Here is a 20,066-nt window from a genome sequence, read left to right on the forward strand (position 1 = left end):
TCTGGATTTGTTGTTTCTATGACAATAGACTTATTGTATCCCTGTAGTCTGGTGTATAGAAGGCTGTAATCATTGCTAGAATAGATGATTTACTGAGTGTTCCATTGATCCAAGGAGTTAAGAAGGGAAGGTCTCTTTGATTGATCCATGGATATAAAAAAACACGTACATCCATGATTGATCCAACTCATCAGTGATGCAAACCTCTGGAATAGCAAGCCATATCATTGTCTGACATAACTCTGGAATAGCAAGCCATATCATTGTCTGACATAGACTCTTAATCCCAAGATACATGAACAAAATATTAAGATTATATGAGAGAGATGAGAATGGAAATTCCTCTTCTCTTTTCCATGCCACAGATCTCCTAGCTTTGCCACCTGTAAAGATTGCTACTAGTATTTTACTAAATTTTGTTTTAATTGATAAAGAACAAGAAGCTACACAAACTACTTTGAAACAGTACTTATTCTAATAATCCATCAAAGGTGTATTGTAACAGCTTGTATTAAAATAAGACAAACTAGACTGTTATTCTAAATGTTAAAAGTACATGTATGTGTATGTATTCATTGTCAAACACTCTTTTCACAAACTAGTCGATCGTCACAGGCTGTAGGTATCAAGTTATAAAGTACATAACTTACTACCTCGATAAAATGAAAACGTCCTGGTGGTTATGGCCCTGTTTTTCCTGCCTAAATATGTTTTGGCCCTGAGACGTTTTGGAACCGCTGTTTCTGATATTCAATTGGCTTTCTCAGTCCATTATTTAACATGTTTAACATGTTCTTATGGACCTCTTTGGCTGTCATATCTGATGTTAAACCTCCAAGGTTGTCCAGTCTCATGGTGAACCTCCTAAATGTAGGTTTTTGTCCTATATAAGGCCAAAAAAAAAAATTGTGCTGTTCCGATTACATGGTTTTCAAAAATAGGGTAGGTAGGTAAGGAAATTTTTTTTTTTCATTTTTTTTTTATTTCTCAATTTGCATTTTGTACGCGTTCAAACAAACTACCAGTGAACAATTTCCTCATGAAACACACTCAAATTGAATACCAATTTATTAAAATAAAATATTCACCAGTAGAATTGAAGTGTGTGGTTTATTAGACTGCCATGGAAATTGATATGGCTGAATTACAACTCTTTGACAGGAAAGTGAACTGTTTATCCACAGGTAAGTCTGACTTGTAAGAACTGACACTACACAATATTTACTGTCATCAATGCAGTGTTTTATCTAGGATACTATACCAGGGAGGATTGGTCCCCCTCTACTGGAATTTTTAGGGGGGGGGTTTAAATTTTTGGGGGGATTTAACGGAAACATTTAATGATATCTTATATGTAAGTTTTAATGTTGCAGTGATGTCACTTGTGATATACATACTACAAGCCATAAATCACTTGCTTACACAATCCAAGCTGCTGGCTCCAAACACCATCCTCTATAAGATTTTTTCAAAATTCAACAAATTTAGGTATCACTGTTGTGAATGTATAGGGCTTCCAAGAGTGGCGGACGGCTCATTAATATTCATAAGCATTAATATTCCTAAAAACTGTAGCATATTCCCTCATGCTTAAATATTCTGTATGTTTGTTTGCACATATTCTGTAAGTCTGCTTTCATAGGGCTTAATGTACATTCAAACATCAAAATTAATAACAGCCAGCCATTCCCACTGTACCTTCAAGGGATTTTTTCATTTTTCACTGAACTGTCTGCACTACACAAACCAAGAAAAAAATTTAAGAATGTTTTGTAGCTTGTGAAAAAAATAATGTGCTTGTTTGTCACGTTTTACTGTGCGTTACTGTATATCCCTCACTACTGTAAGTTTGGATCAACATTGCCCTTTGCAAACCAGTGAGCTGTATTTTTCTAGTGACCTAGCTGGTCTTGTAGTTTTGTGCGCAGACTCAGTAGAGCTAAAACGAACAACTTAGAGGGTCAGATCCCTTGTTTTGAATTGAATGCGGAGTCGAGTTTTTCTCGATGTCAGATTTGCTCCAGTTGCTCTTTTTCAGTCATTTTAGAATGGGGAAAATAACAATCAGAAAGGTTGGTTGTTACCGACAGTTAATTTTAGGGTTTATTTGCCCCGAAAAACGAGTCAGTGTCTGTTCACTGAATTCAAAAACCGGGCCCATTGACACCATAGCCCTGTGTACGATGCTGTGTGTTCCGCTACAGCTATTATCATATACGTACATTCACATGCCTGTGTAAAGCTATGGGAGAAAGCGCCCTCAGATCCGTGCATTTTTTTTACGTATCACGCCCCGGCCCGGTGCCCAAATATGGGCAATCGCGTGCATTTCTGAACTATTTCGATTCTGGTTACTACACGCGTTGCTATCCGCAAACATTCCATTCGTACACAAAGCCAGCGCGAGATTAGGAAAACGTCTGCTCACTCAGATCGTAGTTGCGCGTGGCGACAGTGGAGCCGTGCAGGTGACATCGGCTTTTATTTCTAAATTCTAGTGAAATCCTGTGTATACTAAGTGCGTGCCTGTTCAGTATAAATTACCAGAAACTGACAACACGCTTTTGTCCTTCTAACACCTCGATTTCAGCCTTGATCTCTGTTGGTCACGTACAGTACAGATGTTGCTTTGCGCGTTCTAGAATTCTGCAGGTAAACAAATGACGTCATTATGTATGTCAATCCGCGACGGGAAGCGGTCATCGTATTTCTGAAAAACTGACACAAATGGCGATGAATTTTTGATATCGCACGCATTTTTATCTCCCGAACAATGTTGAATATTATGTAAACTACATATTTACCATTTCATAAGGTATATGATAAAACCTTTACGGCCCTGATACGGGTTTGCGGCCCTTGGTCGTACGGCGTACGGGCCCTCGCACGCTCGGGCCCTTCCGTCGTACGCCCTCAGGCCGCAAAACCCGTATCAGGGCGTAAAGATTAATAGCCCCGCTCACCACAGCCCTGCAAAGACCCGTACGTAGAGTTTGTGACTTCAAATCCATTTTTGGACTTGACGTAAAAAGCTAATTACTGCCGAAATTCAGCGTTCTTGGGCCCAAGTCGTATCCCTGCCTACCTCAGCTACTCGATCGCTTCCAAAAATGCCAGTCTTTTATTCACTTCTCGTAAATAACCGTCGATGTCGGCAACTCTCTCGCTAGCCCTGCGTACGTACGCAGTGTACGCAGTGCATTCCCTGTGTGCGTTCCTAACACACAGCGTACACTGCGTACGTACGCAGGGCTAGCGAGAGAGTTGCCGACATCGACGGTTATTTACGAGAAGTGAATAAAAGACTGGCATTTTTGGAAGCGATCGAGTAGCTGAGGTAGGCAGGGATACAACTTGGGCCCAAGAACGCTGAATTTCGGCAGTAATTTAGCTTTTTACGTCAAGTCCAAAAATGGATTTGAAGTCACCAACTCTACGTACGGGTCTTTGCAGGGCTGTGGTGAGCGGGGCTATTAGCTGTAGCGGAACACACAGCATCGTACGCAGGGCTAATTGACACCACAGCTTGCTTCAATGCTTGTGCAGTCTGCACTGAACACGCTGTGACAGTAAAGTCCAATTTTTCGTGTCAATTTTGCTATCAGAGTTATTTTCAGAGTGTTATGGACATTCATATGATGCACAAAAACTTCAGTTTGTCTCCTTTTCTCATTCTCAATCGTACAGAGATGATGTGACACAGAAACCTTATCGGGCTAGGGCAATGAACTTTTGTGAACGTAACTCTCAACTGGCTGATAGGCTTTCATATGCAAAATCAGCGTACGGAAATTTACGCGTGGTATTGTTTCAACAGCATTTTATTGAAGCAGTTCAAAAAGTATCAAAATCGAACTAAAATTAGTTTCATGCGTTTCACGTTTTTTCATATCATTATTTTTACTTCCGGGTTTACGAAGCTCTAAAAAGTCTAGGGTCGGGGGGATAAAATTGGGGTAGGTCGGGTAATCGGAACAGCACATTTTTTTTTTTTTGCCTAATGTTGAATCCCACAGGTTGTCCTATCTAATGTTGAATCTCCCAGGTTGTACTATCTAATGTTGAACCTCCTGGGCTCCTGGGTTGTCCTATCTAATGTCAAACCAAATAAGTGTTGAACAAATAAGTGAAACGTTCGAAGCATTTTTAATATTGAGCCAAATCAGTCCACTGTTCAAAGCATAGTGTAGCCAGACTTAGCATACAGTGGTGTGAGTGGTGAACTCAACCACATTTATCAGAAGTAGTGCATTTTAATAGCACTACTATATATAGTAATGGTATCAGTAAATATCAACAAAATTTATACAACTTCAAAAATGTTTTTTTTTTGCTCCCCGTGTTCAGTGGTGCTGAAACGTCATTGGGTCCCTGGGCTTGGGGTCGGGAAATACTAAGGGCTGAAACAATTTGGGACAAAATGGCTGCTAAAACGTCTAGTTAAACAAATCAATTAAAAACAAAACTTGTTCCTGTTAATGTACATGGGGTTTACTTGTAAACTGGAAAACTATGAAATAGTTAGTTATCATAAACAAGCGACATAACGGCCGATATAGCTACGCTGTGTTTATGTAGAGAATAACTATTTTTGATGAAGAAGGTGGAAATCTTTGATAGCTCGATTCAGTGGCCAGAAAAAAGTTGCTAAAATAGCTGCAAAAATACACAATTGAAGATTTCATCATACTTTGAATATATCACATTGGATCATCCCTAAGAACATGTCAACCAAAGCTATCTGATGAGTAGTTTTTTGAGAATAAAATTTTCTGACCAAAAAATGGCAACAATTGGCCGCAAAAAGATTTCATCATAATTTCAAAAGATCAAATTTAGTTCATCTGTAGGAACCTGCATATCGAATTTCAAAGCTATCAGACCAGTACTTTTCGAGAAACACATTTTTTGACCAAAAATGGAAAAATTGCCCCAATTGCAAATTGCAGATTTCCTCATTATTTCTATAAATATCATTTAGTTCATCTATTGGAACCTGTATACCAAATTTCAAAGCTATCAGATGAGTAGTTTTGGAAATACACATTTTTTGACCAAAAATGGCAAAAATTGCCTCCAAAAATACAAAATTACATATTTCATCAGAAATTCAATATCTTACTTAGTTTATCTATAGATATACCAAATTTCAAAGCTGTTAGACCAGTACTTTTTGAGAAACACATTTTTTGACCAAAAATTGAAAAATTGCCCTAAAAATTCAAAATTGCAGATTTCATCATAATTTCAATAAATATCATTCATCTATAGAAACCTGTATACCAAATTTCAAAGCTATCAGATGAGTAGTTTTGGAAATAAACATTTTTTGACCAAAAATGGCAAAAATTGCCCCCAAAATACAAAATGACAGATTTCATCAGAAATTCTAATATATATTACTTAGTATACCAAATTTCAAAGCTATCAACCCAGTACTTCTTGAGAATACATTTTTTGACCAAAAATGGCAAAAATTGCCTTTAAAATGCAAATTTGCATATTTCTGCACAGTTTGAAGAAATCTGAAATAGATCATCCCTAGGACATATGTACCAAATATCAAAGCTATCTGACCAGTAGTTTTGAAGAAGAAGATTTTGAAAGATTTTTTTACCAAAAATGACAAAAATTGCCTTAAAAATACAAATATGCAAATTTCACCACGATTTCAACAAATCTGACTGAAGTCACCCTACGTAAACTGCATATCAAATTTCAAAGCAATCGGACAAGCGAGAAGAAGATTTTTTTACCAAAAACACCAAAAAATGCCCCAAAAATACAATATGCAAATTTCACCACGATCTGAATAAACTTGAGTGGCGTTATCCCTAGTGAACTGCATATAAAATTTCAAAGCAATTGGACTTGCGGTTTCAGAGGAGAAGGCAATTGTTGACGGACGACGACGGACAACAACGACGGACAACGACGGAAAATCAACCTATTTGATAAGCTCCGTGTCGCTGACAGCGGAGCTAAAAAGGAAAGACTCTTGAAGTGTAAATTCTTTAAGAATATTTCTATTATGTGGTCGACTGTTCTAAACTGATTAAGGTAAATTTTATCATTTTTTGTGAGAAATAATTCAACTTTTTATGACAAAATTTATCTAAAATAGGGATGAAAAAACACTATTGGCAGTTCCATTGCTGTCGTATTGAAATAAACCAGACAAGACGTTGATGTTGATGGCAAAAAGTATCTTACAATCCCCTGTCTATTAAGATTATACCTCTCCCCCCAAAAAAAAACCCCCAAAAACAAACAAACACAAAAAATGAAGGATTTTTTATCATCAAAGATAACAGGATTACATGGTGTTCATTGTAAATCATCGAGAACTATACCATATGGTTAATAATAATAGGTAGCAGATACAAATTGACAGCCAGGTGAACTTTGTGAAATGACCACATAATAATGTATTTGAACTGTTCAAGTTATATCATTTGCTATAAAATTAATGATCCGTTTCAAATGTATGCTGCACTATCTGAACATATTTCGCCATACGCGTAACATTTCACTGTCAGATGCTGAGGCATCGCTCATCGACCAGTGCAGGAAACAACATGAAAATTATGAAATACAATCGACTTCATCTATATGTACTAGTATATTGACACAATTCATTTTAGTAAAATATCACGAGTTATCTTGTGCACTAAGTTCAAGTACAAGAGATTGGGCAAAGTCGTGAGTGGATTCCCATTCTTACAAACATTAACTATAGAGCTACTTTAGGGCTCACAATTATTGTCTCATACTGCACGCAAAACAATGAATTCAGTTTATCCAGAAGGGTGCCCAAACAGTCGGCCTTGGCGTACAAACATTGAAACACCGATACACTGTACTGCACTGTCCTGGTATGCACTACGCTCAGTGCCGCCACGGGGTTCGCGTACACACGGTGGTTGGTTTGTCGCTCGGTATCTGTGGCAAACCTACGAAAGCTAGGACATTATCTACCACCAAATGATCATTCTCCCATGGCTGTACTTACCACTTGGGCCAGTCTAATAGTTCTATCTGAACTACTGCCTACAAATAATAGGCAAAGCGCCAAGGTAACTCGAACGACCGTGTACGTCGACATGTTTTTTCCTCTGTAGCCTTCAGGACCCCCTAACACAGAGAGAAAAATATAACCACTTAGCAATTGGGCTATTCACCGCCAACCATCAAAGGTCATTCGGCTGGAAGGGGGGGGGGGGGGGGGGGGGGGGGGGGGGGGGGGGGGGCGGCAGGGGCATTAATCAGTGACAGAACAGGAGGGAGGGTGGGAGAAGTAAGACTATAATAATAATGATAATAATACTACTTTATTGCTTGCTTGTAAATATAGGATTTACATCACATTTGTGGCAATAAAAGTGTGATACAAAAATATTATAGTTCAATTTTTTCTCCAATAAAGATAAAGTAATACAGTATAATATTCTAATAATAAGGTATTTCTTTGTTTATATAAAGTAAAAATGTAATCTGCAAGTTGTTCATTAAAAGATCACTCTTGATTTTGTTGGTAGAGAAATAAGCTGATTTTCAGTTGTATCGTTTGGGAAATTGATTTTACTTAAAAAGTTCTTTCTTTGGACTTTGTATTTCTGACAGACTAATAAAAAGTGTGTTTCATCTTCAATACTGTTGATGTTGAAGTAAGCAGCTGTTACCCTTTTGCTATTGGCCTCAGTCGATTCTGCTGTGATGGACAAATTAAAACTGTGATTTTAATCACAGGCACAGCCGTAGTTGACAGTGCCTTAAGGGAGCTGTCATTATTTACGGCCTGGGGGGTCCGGAAGATTGTTAGGGTGGGGTCACTCAAAAAATTAAAAACTTCGAGGGAGGGTTGCTAAAAATGTGGAGAGAAAGAAGGGGGTTTACTCACTGAATTTTTTGAGCGAAATAAACAAAACACCTCTCAGATTGCACCATTGCACACATCAATTTCTCAAAATTTTTGAAGCCAGAGGGGGCACCCCCCTCTCGTGCTCTCCCATTGGGGTGTTCTAACAGTTTTACTAGTAAAAGAACAAATTGAAAACACCTCTCAGATTGCACAGGACTGTATGTACCCGGCATTGCACACATTAGTCTCAAATTTTTTCACGCAAGATAGGGAACACCCCAGGCAATTTTACCCTTAGCCTCTCATGCTCTCTCCATGTACTTTCAAATTCTGCCCAGTGAGATATTTGCTAGTGAAAAACCTGTCATGATACAAATATATGGTTGGATACTGGTACATAGCCTGGGAATTTATATCTGTATTTTGTCGTCACTTAAAATTTCATTTTGTTGGTTCACCTTCAACCATCATGAGATAACCGATGATATTCTAGTAGGGTATATCAGGATTTGAAAGGTAGTATAATTGCTGTATTTTTGTAAATTTTACAAAAAGATGTAGTACGTGGTAGTTAATTTTTCAAAGGGGTCAGTCAAAGTTTCTGAGTTAGATAGGGGAGGTTACTCAATTTCATCATGGTTGGGGGGGGGGGGGGTACCTCGAAGTGTCGGAGTTTCCGATGAAATTCCTCGACCCCAAGGCCGTAAGTAATGACAGCTCCCTTTGTGTAGTACTACACTAAAAGCGCTGTCAACTACGGCGGTGTCACGTGCCTGTGATTTTAATATGATTACCGCAGGGTGTTTCAAGTGATCTCGCATGATTTCGGCAAAAAATATAAAGTTTGATCAGTTTGACATTTGAAAAAGTGATGATTGTGCAATTGCCTTTCTTTAGTTGTTTTCATTACTTCGGTATGACACTATAACCACAACAGCGATATTCAGTTTCAGTGACTGTAAAATACAGTCTGTTTTTTAAACATTCTAATATAATCATTTTAAAGTATATTAATTGTATAGTGATACAATTTATTGTACATTGTGTAGGTTGTACAATAGCCACTTATTGGGAACACCATAGTAAGAATTTAATGGAACATATTTATCACGAAAATCTTTTTTTCTTACATTATGTGACGAATGTAGAGCATTATGTAATTTTTTTGCTATAATTACAATGGGTCGGGACATTTTATTCTTTGTTTTGTGACTGTCAAATCACAGACCCTCTAAAAAACCTTAAACTAAAGAAGACTTTGGCATGAAATCACTGAATACCTGTATGTTATTTTGAATAGTTTTAAGTCGTCACTCACCGTTTCTCACGATTAGACAGACATATAGTGAAGCTTTGTATTGAATGGTTTGTATGTGACGTGTTGTAGGACATTATAAATTGCAGTCTGCAATCAAGCATTTGGTCTCAGAGTCCTAAAACTCTGTGCTTGATTCTAGGCTTGCACCGGGCAGAAAGTTGAAGAAACAATATCAATGAAATTACTATTTCTCAGTCAAGTTCAAATTGATTAAGTCAAATAATCAGAGAGCAATTATTTGCAAATCATTGATATGACAAAGATAAAAATACCAGTCATAGTTCTGGTAATGACACTGATCTCTGCCATATCATGCAAGGCAATTATGCAGGTTTGACACATACCTCTCTGTGATAAAATGTTTGAAATCTGTCAATATTCTCCATCATGCCTTAATTACTATCTTTAGAAAGCACATTTATATAGAAATCAATACTTACATACAGTCAAACCTGTGTATAGTGGTCACTCAATGGACCAAGAAAAAGTGACCACTATATGGAGGTGGCCTTTCTATAGAGGGTGGGTGTGGCATTACTTTCTGTGTAGGTGGTGCGCTAAGTGGTTAATTTAAGGGAAAGATAAAAGCAATTATAAAATTCCATAACATAAATCTGTTAAAAAACATAGAACAGCTATTTAGTTTCTGAAAGCTTGTAATGCAGAATGTAAAATCTGTAAAAGTAGACTTATTTCGTGCTTGCCAGTCTGAGCATTTTTTGATAGAGGTCATTGAGAGTCAGATATATTGACCATTATATACAGGTTTTGTACCAAAATGGAGCAATTCCATGTGACCACTGACCACATAAGAGACGTGGCTGTTCTGTAGAGGGCCTTTAAAATGTAAAATGCCACGGGACTGCCACAAAGTGACCACTATAGAGAGGTGACCGCTCTGTAAGGGTGACCACTATGACAGGTTTGACTGTATTTAAAAGAGACATTCATTGAAATCTTGTACTAGAATAGATCCTAAATGCTTTCAATACTTTTCTTGACTGCTGCTTATGGGGACCTAATGTTAAAGTTCTCACAAGTAAACTCTTTTTGTAGACAAAATCCAGGATTTTAAGAATTACAGAATAATTATTTTCTGATAACAAAGTACTGAAAGTACTGTTGCTCAATTAATTTCTGCAATACATTCAGACTTTTGCGAAGGGATGGAATGACCAATATCTGGCTGACACCATAACACACCTACCATCTATTAGACAGTCAATGTGTTTTATTTTTTTATTTCACTTTATTTTGGACTAAATCAGTCCCACAGAATGCTGATTTTCTTATTGTATTACACCGTCTAGACTGCAGTTCCAGCTATCACACTGATTGTATTGGAGACAACTTGAATCACTGTGTGCAGTGTTTACTTTCAGGCATTTGGCTCTTCACTGTATTCAGCAAATGCTATGTGTATATTTGGTTTGGTTGTCTTGCTTGGACACAGTGTGTGTGTTGAATGGAAGTTAAGAGACGTCTGTGTTCAGAACCTATGATGATTTCATCAGTTGAATGTTGCTAAACTCCCCTGTCGCTGGTACCAAAAATTTTAGAGTGAAAATTTAATATTTATAAACAGACTCTTTAAAATTTGTTAAATGGACAGGATGTCAATTTAAAAGGACATCAGCTGTTGTAACTTTTGGTGATTTTTTCATAAATTTTCTTGTTTTGTATGTCAATGGCAAGTTTTTATTATGCTCCCAAAAGCATATTGAAACATTCAATATCTTATCCACATTTGTATTTGAATTCCAGTTCAGACCAAATTCACTTATCAAAAATAGAAATGCAGTCTACACATGTACAGGCAGAGTTGACAAGCTCAACACAGTGTATTTCAACATGCTTTGGAGAGTGAAAAAAGATACCATGGCTCCGCTAGGTTACTGACTGCCATATGTTGTGTGTTCAATCCAGATTGAGAACTTACCATATTAAAAACAAAATATTTGAAAAAAGCATAAAAAATTAAAGCTACAGACGCTTAACCTTAATAAATGTATTAGAGTTTGAATAGATTGGTTATAGGTATAACCCAGAATTTGAATGGACCATGGTAGAGACAAACACATGCATAAACACGCATAGAAATACATGTATACATCTATGTGTATTTCTGTACACGTTAGTACATATGGGTTTGTTTGAACCACCATCATGTGATCTCTTGGGCGTACTGAGTCTGTGCATCACATCATATCTTTCTTATTCCCAAGTAAAACAATAGTCTTTTACTTACAAGAATGCTCATTTATCTAAACTTCAAATATCCAATAATATTCATATTCAAATTAAATTAATATTTTTATAATTACTAATAGCAACACTGGGGTGGACCGGTATGATGATTTTCTATTCACTGAACTTCCTTCACTGTGAATAAACTACAATAATTACATACACTTTGTTGTTCATTACACATTTTTATTACAATACTGCATCTTTTCAAAAATGTATGTAAAATTTACAAGGGAATGTTAAGGCTCGAAGAAAATTGGAATGGTCAAATTTACAGATCATGAAATTAAGGAATAAGAATTGAGAATATTACCAAAGCACTGGACAGAGGGAACTATATACAATTGTGGAAAAGACACTTACATAGCCAAGCATCTCTTCGTTGAGCTGAAACATTTTTTAATAGACAGTATATTAGTGCAAAAATCTACTTTTTACAGGGTATGTTTTGTTTCAATTTGTTTTCACAAAGCTTTGTGATGATATAGGAGGGATAGGATCGGTTGCTGGGATGGGTCTGAGTATTGGGGTCTGTCCATTCAAAATATCTGACACTTGAATACGTTGTTGTAGATCACCAGGCAGAGGACGAAGAGACTTTATTGTAGCTGATGATACCAAATCTTCCTGTCTTGGTTTCAGTTTGGGTCCCCTTCTCACACGGTTGCCTTCTTTAACTAGGACACCGGGGGCAAGTTCCATGGAGTCAAGCTGTAGAAAGATATAATACACAAAATAAGTACATATCTCCAATAAGAAACCATTAATGACTTTGTTACTTGGGTGCAAAGGAGCTGACAACATTTGACAGAAATGTTTTATCAAAACGCCTTTGCCCTCAGGGGAGTACATGTTATGCTACCATATAAAAGGTTTGTGGTGTGACTAAACTCACTGAGTAGCTGGCAATGAATGTGAATAATGACATATTCTACACTTTTGTATTAATATTTCATTATCAAAGTATCACAGCAATCCTATAGAGGCAAAATTACTGTGACAGAGATTTGCTTACGTTTTACTTATGCACACAAAACTTGGCAAAACTATTAGTTCAGTAAATCTTCACATCAAGGAAGAATTTTTAAAAACCCTAACAACAGAACAAAAGCTTCTAAGAAAATTGAAGTAAATTTTTTCCTGTGCTGAAGACAATGGGAAGAAATTGGTAAAGCCATGATAAGGACACGCAGAAATCAAAATTGTAGATCAAAGCATTAATGTAGCTTTAATATAGGGTATACACCAGCAGTCTGTTGGAGGAGGCAATGTTTGTAACTTACCATTGGTGGAGGAAGCGGTGTGATTGCTGTATCTATCACATTGCTAATGTTTTGGGTTGGAAAGGTTTCTACCGTCATCACACTATGTGTTGTTGCTGCATTAGTTTTAATAGCTGTAAGTTGATAGAAAAAAGGAATAGGTCACTTGATTTCCGCTTGGTTTCAAATCTACCATATGGTATATGCCAGAGCGTTGATGAGGATTAGAGAGACCAGATTTCACAACAAATTCCGTGTTGGAATCTATTCAATATATTTTTTATGATGATTGAATCAATATAAATGACCATATGGCTGGTTATTTACCAGCTACGTGTCTCTGCATAGACTGTGTGAATGTTGACTTTCAGGAAACCAGCAAGCTTGTAAGAGATAGAGAACTAGGAAATTTGGTACAAACAACAAGTGATAATTCATTGATTTTCCTTTTCATGTTCCTCTCATAATTTTATGTTGAAATAATTCAAAATTGCACATACGGAGTGTACACATGCTATCTATATTACAATGAATAGAGCATCAAAATAAACGAAACTGATGAAAGTACACCAATATTGACTCATCTTTCAAGGTAGACTATGTGCTCTATGTATGGCAGTAAACCAGACATTCTTAACGATATGTGTTTCCCTGATACACTACAAACCTTGTCTTCTAAACTATCTAAAGTATCAAAATAGGTCGGTTTAATACATCAAATCATCTGACAGAGCTGAGTGTTCTGTCAATAATCTTATCTCACATCCCCGTTATGTTGGAAGTGTGATAAAACCAGTGTGGAATTGATTTGGTCTGACACTCTGTATTATCATATCTGTGAAATAAACGGTAAACTAGCTATTCCCTGCATTTATGTCTGTGCATGGTCTGCATATCAACTGCTTAACAGGATGGTGAATTCTGTAAGTTTGAACTATATACTACAGGTAAGTGATGTACTTTCTTATTTCCCACTGAAAATTACAGTATATAAGTGCAATTTTCACAGGTATTAAAGGGATGAGAGAAACATAACCCCATACATCCATCAATGGGCTGACATGGAGTATATTATTCTCATTTAGAAATTTATATCTATCAATCAACAAAGGTAGAAATTTCCAACCTAGTGTGAGACATTCTATCTTATGCCATTGGAGTGTGGAATTCTGATAATCTCCCCTTCCCCTTCCCTCCCCTCTCTCTCTCTCTCTCTCTCTCTCTCTCTCTCTCTCTCTCTCTCTCTCTCTCTCTCTCTCTGTCTGATTCTGTGTCTATCTACACACTCCAATGTCACTATCAGTCTCTATCTATCAGATTTATCTGTATGTACTTACTTTGGTCAACTGTGGTTCCAGTTCTTGTTGTCATTTTAGACTTAGTAGCCTGAGACATTCTGTATCTGCCTGTTCTCATGGCAATCAGTCTTGCATGGGCTGCTTCTACGGCTGGGTCTACAATACTGAACTGAGTTTTTATCCTAAAATAACATAAATCAAAATGATCATATTTAGATAGTCAAACACCTTTATCAAAAACTTGAAACAGAAATGCATAAAAGTCTGTAATAAAATGCTCAACATTATTACAAATCACTAAATTCAAGATAAATAACAAGAGATGATCACACCTACCACGTGTATGTGGTTTATTGTGTACATTAGATAACACATAATTGATTTAATAAGCTTTCACCAAATTTCAAAGTAAATGTGTAGTGTGAGCATCATAGATTTTTTTTATTTCTATTTTATTGGCATTTTCTTGATGTTAAATCACTCAAGGCAGCTGCTACCCTACTTGAAACCTTCAGCTCTAACCTTCAGTGGATAAAGTAAAGCTGCAGCAGTGGAATCCAAAGTTATTTGTGTTATATTTCAGTATTTCTCACCTATGGGATGGTAGTCTTTCAGGGTCCATTTTCATAACAGCTACCACATTACCTTTCTCATCATAAGTCACATCTTTATTACCTGGTGGTCTTCCAGCTTGTGCCTACAACGTAAAGATATCAGTACTTCATTAAAGTTCCTCGACTTTTTAAGAAAATAGACGAACAAATACATGCTGGCCTTGGAGTGAATGGTTTCTCTTAACTGTTAAAGTTTTACTGATAACAAAATCTTTATAGGGAGTATCAATTTCAAAGATGATGAATGCTATTGTTGTATTAAATTAATGGGAAAAAGATATTCCGACTCTCAAATTTTTTACAATACTTTTCTAATGCACCACTTGGGTGGATTCATTTAAAGTTCTTGGAGTATATAAGGTTTCTACCATTAAAAGTTTAATTTTTACCTATGCAGTAAACACTGGGATGGCAGCCATTTTGAATTTCAAATATCAGTGAACTCCTCAGTACCAACATTTGCATTGCAACCTTCAAATCTTTTTAATTTTGACAGAAACTTCAGCAAGCATCTTTAATGCTGATACCATCTTAAAGCCATTTTCTCCCATCTTTACCTTGAGTATTGAATGGCATGATGATGGCATCTGAAGGAGTTCATATGGTTCTGTTGTTTCTTCAGTTTCTATTTTCTCAAGCTGTGCCATGAATTCAGCTTCTAGCATCTCTCTCTCCGTCTCTTCCAAAGTCTTTGTCATCTGTTTCAGCCCAGCTGACTTGATCGGTCCTCGATATGGTTTGTATTTGAATTTTCTCTTTTTCTTGGTCTCTTTAGGCTATAAACATGAAACACAGATAAAAGATACTTCAATTTAATTAAGACATCTTTTTGCTGTGTCATCAGTTAACCTTTTAAGAACTGTGATTGCTAAAACTCTTCAAAGAATACGAAATTATGACTTCATGTATCTTATTTCATGGCATGTGATAGAATTTTTGCAAAACAGATAAATTTGCTATATTGATAAGTCATATTTACATGCTACTCAATAATTTACAAACCTAGACTCAGAGTTAAAGTGTAGGGACAGTACATGTTACACACTGTGAGATTTAACAAACACAAAGAACTACTTAAACTTTTTACGTTTGCAGCAGAAAATTGCCAAAAAATATGTTTGCTGACATCCTAAAACCACAGTATCAAGATCTGGATATACACCACTGATTACTATCCAATGGTTGCAGAAAACTGCTGTGGAAAATAGCTATCATGGTGTGTATAGTAGGCATGGTACTGTTGAAAAGTGGCCAACACATTGTAATAACATTAAATACTGTATCATGTGCAGAAAACTAGGATTGCTAATATTTTAGGAATATCCCTGATAAACATCAAATCTGAGGGTGTAATATACCAGCGTTTCCGTTACACTTTCAAAACTTGCGTACGATTTTACGCAACTGAGTTTTTATTTGCGTAAAATGTATTCAAAATGCGTACGGTAGGAATCAGTATCTGAAGTGAGTTGGGCAGTCTTTTCTGTAGAACTTGGGGGTTTCCTGTAATGCGCATGCTCTATTAAAAAAAACAACAACCTGGAGGGCTTCAAGGTGTAGCTGAACGCTTGCCATGCTGTGACGCATGTCCGTATATGATCGTTGAGCAGCACAATGAGTTCACGTTCAAAGAAAATACCCTCTGACTACGAAAGTGTTTTCAAAGGGCCAACAAAAAGCAGATACTGTTCAAAGTCCAGCGGTGCCTCTCAAGAATGCAACCTGACAGAGTCTAAATGGTCACCCGTAAACACTTTCCAAATAACATGCGACGTAATGACCATTAACTGTATTGTGTTACCAACAACGTAGACTCGATCGATTCTCGAACTTTTTGCATCTGTAGTGCCATTGTCTGTGCAGAACTGATTGACATGACGTTTTGTGATGATGAAATACAATGTTGCATAAAGTGCTGCGGTCTGCTAAAGTCTAAAATGTTGCAATATCATGATAAATGTCACTTGCAGCAGGTGCATATGTTCTATTTTTGTCCTGCATTGAACCACATTCAGGCAATGTAGTGCGAGCCAAGTACGTCCGTGTCATGGGGCGGCATTTCTCAATGCGTATTAGTTTACGCAGTCATGATTTTTTTGGCGTATTTCCTAACAATTTTGCGTAAAATACGCAGGATTTTGCGTTAACGGAAACACTGATATACTGTAAAATATATCTTTTAGCGAACATGCCTATATAGCTAATTTATCTAGACTAAAAGGTTCGCGGCTAATTCAAAATTTTCCAATATTAACAATGGTCAAAGTGTCTTGTAAGCTAAATTAAGAACCAACTAATTAAATTCAAATTCAAATTTTGCTACAAAAGCGTGCAGCTACTTCAAAATGTTTTATAGTAGTTTCAATAGAATACAGTTAACTGAGTGCTGGTACATGAAGTTCTAAGCTTTTCACAATCTTTCAATGAGTAACGGTATTTTGATACAGCATCATGCATGAGATTTCTAGGTTTTTTCTACTGAGAAAACAATACAAATTTTGGTAGATACAGACTAGAATGACAATGCTGGCCACTTACAGGTTCTGGTTGAATTTGCGTGGCACCTTCTTCTGGTTTTTGTTCAACCTCATGTTCTTCTTCTTCAGGTTGTTCTGATGGTGTGACAGCCTGTGATGGTGTCACAGCCTGTGATGGTGTCACAGTCTGTTCTTCTTGAATAGTTTCAACCTGTGGTTTAGCCATTTCTTCAGGTTGCACTTCATCTGCTGATGTCTCATTGAATGTAGTCAAGTCATCTTCTGTGACAGTACCTGGTCTTGATAGGTTGCTGACCGATGTGACTTCTGTGTCATGTTCTGACGGAGTGGGTGTTCTCACTGGAATGTGTGTTCTGGGAACAGATCCCTGAGCCCATGAATCTGTCACAGCTGGTATAGGCTCTGTAAAGTACAATTAGATACATACTGAATCTAACAATCATGTTTTTATTATAGCATTGAATATGTGACAACTTTTGAACTACAACACACCAATGGACGGCAGCTGGCAACTACTGCCCTCAACAATAACTGTACACAAATCTTTTGTTTGCAATCATTTATTTCTTGTTAAAGTTCATAGCGTCCAACCTCACCTAGAACAAAATCAAGCAATGTTTGGATTACAAATACATTTAACTTGCCTAACTGCTCTTTATTTATATTAAACAATACCAGTGATAACTAAATTTGAAAATTTGAAAAAGATTGTACTTTGTTAGTCATAATTTTACATCAAAGTAGAAATCACACCAGAGATGTAGAAAATTTTGGTTACAGGTGGTAAATAGGCGGTTACAATTAGTGTGTTAGCACATTAAGCGTATATTTTCCTGATTTTTGTCTAACCTAATAATTTTCACAATTGGCAAATTTTAACTGACAGCCGGTTGTTTTTGTTTTTGTCAGATATTTTCTACATCCTTGCATACCTAACAATTTGCAAACGCTCTTCCGTAATGTGTCAAAATGGAGTCAGCTATGAAGAATAACAAATTTCTTGAATTTTAAAGAAATAGATAAGAATATACAGATTAAGCACGATAAATAATTCTGCTCTACCATTGCAAACACAAGCTATGGCCAGTTTTCATTATTTCATGATGCAAAGAGTTTGTGACTTAAATGGCAAACTTTTTAAAAACATATTTATATTATAGCAAGGCAACTAATCATACAGGTATCAAGTGTGAGATGCCTAGCAACTCTGTAAAGTTTCATGAAGATAGATATTTACCGTCTTCTTCTTGCCAGGATACATCAGTAGTTACGTCACCTTCACCTTCATCCCTTGCTAAGAATCGCCACTGGTGAAAAAACACCCATCAATAAATAGAGAATTAATTATCAGAATTTGCATCAGGACAGCATCCTACTGTAACTGTACTCTGTCTCATGCGGAGGGAAGTGAGTTATTGTAGCTCTCTTTAAAATCTGTGATATTATGGTAAATACTGATGGAACTTGGGTACAATAAATGAGATAAATATTTGGATATTTTGTGAGGGTTTGCATATATGTTGCCAATCAATTATTTGTTGTGCAGTTGAACTGAATACTAAACTGTTTTAAACAAGACTGACAGATTTAGTTTTTTTACTATAGTGTTGATACAGTGTATGTATATGTCCTAATTTTTCTCTGGATTCATTACAACTGACACACATTAAAAAAAATGCAATTTATGCATGATATTTCTGTTTAGACCACTGTTCAGTTATTATCAGCATGTATGACAAAGTGTTAATGGTTGTAAAAGACCAAGTATGAATTGAGCGAAGTGACATAAAGAATAGTAGTTTATAATTTTAGCAAGAACTAATTTTGTCAGGAACAACACTACGAACACCACTATTGACTCACCTCTATAATCTCAAGTATTTTTTCTTTAGCTTGTGTAATAGTAAATGGGAATAACTGTCTTTGAATATAATCTTCATAAATTTTGTCCATTGCTTTTTCGACAATTCCTTCCACCACATCAACAATGAAGTCCTCTCCATCTTCTCTTTCAAGTAGATGTGACCTGGAGAATGAGAGCGGAAGGTTTCACTTGACAGTTTTATAGACACAACACTTTAATACATAGACTTTTTATCAAATTCCACATAAAATACTTTTTTACAAAATAGGGTGTAAGGATTCAAAAATATATACACAAAATCAACCCACAGCAGGTGTCACATGTGAACTTTCGTATTTTATCTCCCTTGTTACACGTTTCCCCTCTAGACACTGAAGCCAAAATGGTTATGCATATCTTTAGTGCAGGAAGATTATTTCCATTAAAATAAAGCGATAGTGAGGTTATATATTTTTTCCATAATTAATAGTAAAATCATGCACTATGAGTATGCCATAGGCATGATAGATATCTCGTTTCTCATGTCTGTGGCATAATCTCTTCTCCCATATTGCATTGAATCAATCATAGACCCTCGAGAAAAACGTTTTTCTCGAGGGTCTATGAATCAATGCATGTTGACTGCTGATGGTAACATTGATGTACATAACAAACTTACCAGTCGCCTTCAGTAAATCTTCCTGGCACGACATCATTACTAATTGGTGGCACAGATGCTGACTGTGTTCCTGCTCGATCGGCATCTTTGGCCTTGTTTTTATCGGCTCGAGATTTCGATACTGTAGCCCGGGACATTTTGGGCTGTCGTTAAACTTTTCACAACAACGGGGAGTTCACAGAAAAATAGCAAGTTTCCAACGACTGACAACAGTCACCATCAACCACTGTCACTAAAGCTACATTGGAATACTGGAAAATCTCACGCGGAATTTCCCACGTTAACCTGGAATCACAAAACAACAGCAATACTGGGAAAATGCCGCGAAACACTGCTGCTTTGGGTTTACAGATTCGAACCTTCAACAAAATGGTGGACAATCATTGTTGCCATGACGTTCATCAATACTTTTAAACACGTCTAAAACAAGCGCCATCATTGGTCAG

The 20,066-nt window shown here is 36.6% G+C and overlaps 2 protein-coding genes across 11 annotated transcripts in view; both read right to left on the minus strand.

Moving 5' to 3' along the window:
* LOC139123156 (prostatic acid phosphatase-like) overlaps nucleotides 1–7,144 on the minus strand; it is a 50,976-nt gene extending 43,832 nt beyond the window's left edge. For all 10 annotated transcript variants that reach the window (XR_011549613.1, XR_011549612.1, XM_070689218.1 and 7 more), the window contains exon 1: nucleotides 7,013–7,144. Coding sequence is in view for 8 of the 10 variants with exons in the window: in XM_070689218.1 (XP_070545319.1) it covers nucleotides 7,013–7,105 (93 nt within the window). In the remaining 2 variants the exon portion in view is untranslated. The remainder of the gene's footprint in view (nucleotides 1–7,012) is intronic.
* A 4,447-nt stretch (nucleotides 7,145–11,591) lies between these two features.
* On the minus strand, nucleotides 11,592–20,023 carry LOC139123157 (uncharacterized protein C2orf81 homolog). The gene is made up of 9 exons (XM_070689223.1): nucleotides 19,621–20,023; nucleotides 18,962–19,124; nucleotides 18,336–18,405; nucleotides 17,139–17,500; nucleotides 15,158–15,376; nucleotides 14,580–14,683; nucleotides 14,026–14,168; nucleotides 12,710–12,822; nucleotides 11,592–12,137 (listed from the first exon to the last, which is right to left on the minus strand). Exons 1-9 carry the CDS (start codon nucleotides 19,755–19,757, stop codon nucleotides 11,880–11,882), a joined length of 1,569 nt encoding a protein of 522 aa, XP_070545324.1. The 5' UTR covers nucleotides 19,758–20,023; the 3' UTR covers nucleotides 11,592–11,879.
* Nucleotides 20,024–20,066: the final 43 nt, after the last annotated feature.

The sequence above is a fragment of the Ptychodera flava genome, chromosome 22 (assembly GCF_041260155.1).
Source record: "Ptychodera flava strain L36383 chromosome 22, AS_Pfla_20210202, whole genome shotgun sequence".
In the NCBI taxonomy this organism is placed as follows: Eukaryota; Metazoa; Hemichordata; class Enteropneusta; family Ptychoderidae; genus Ptychodera; species Ptychodera flava.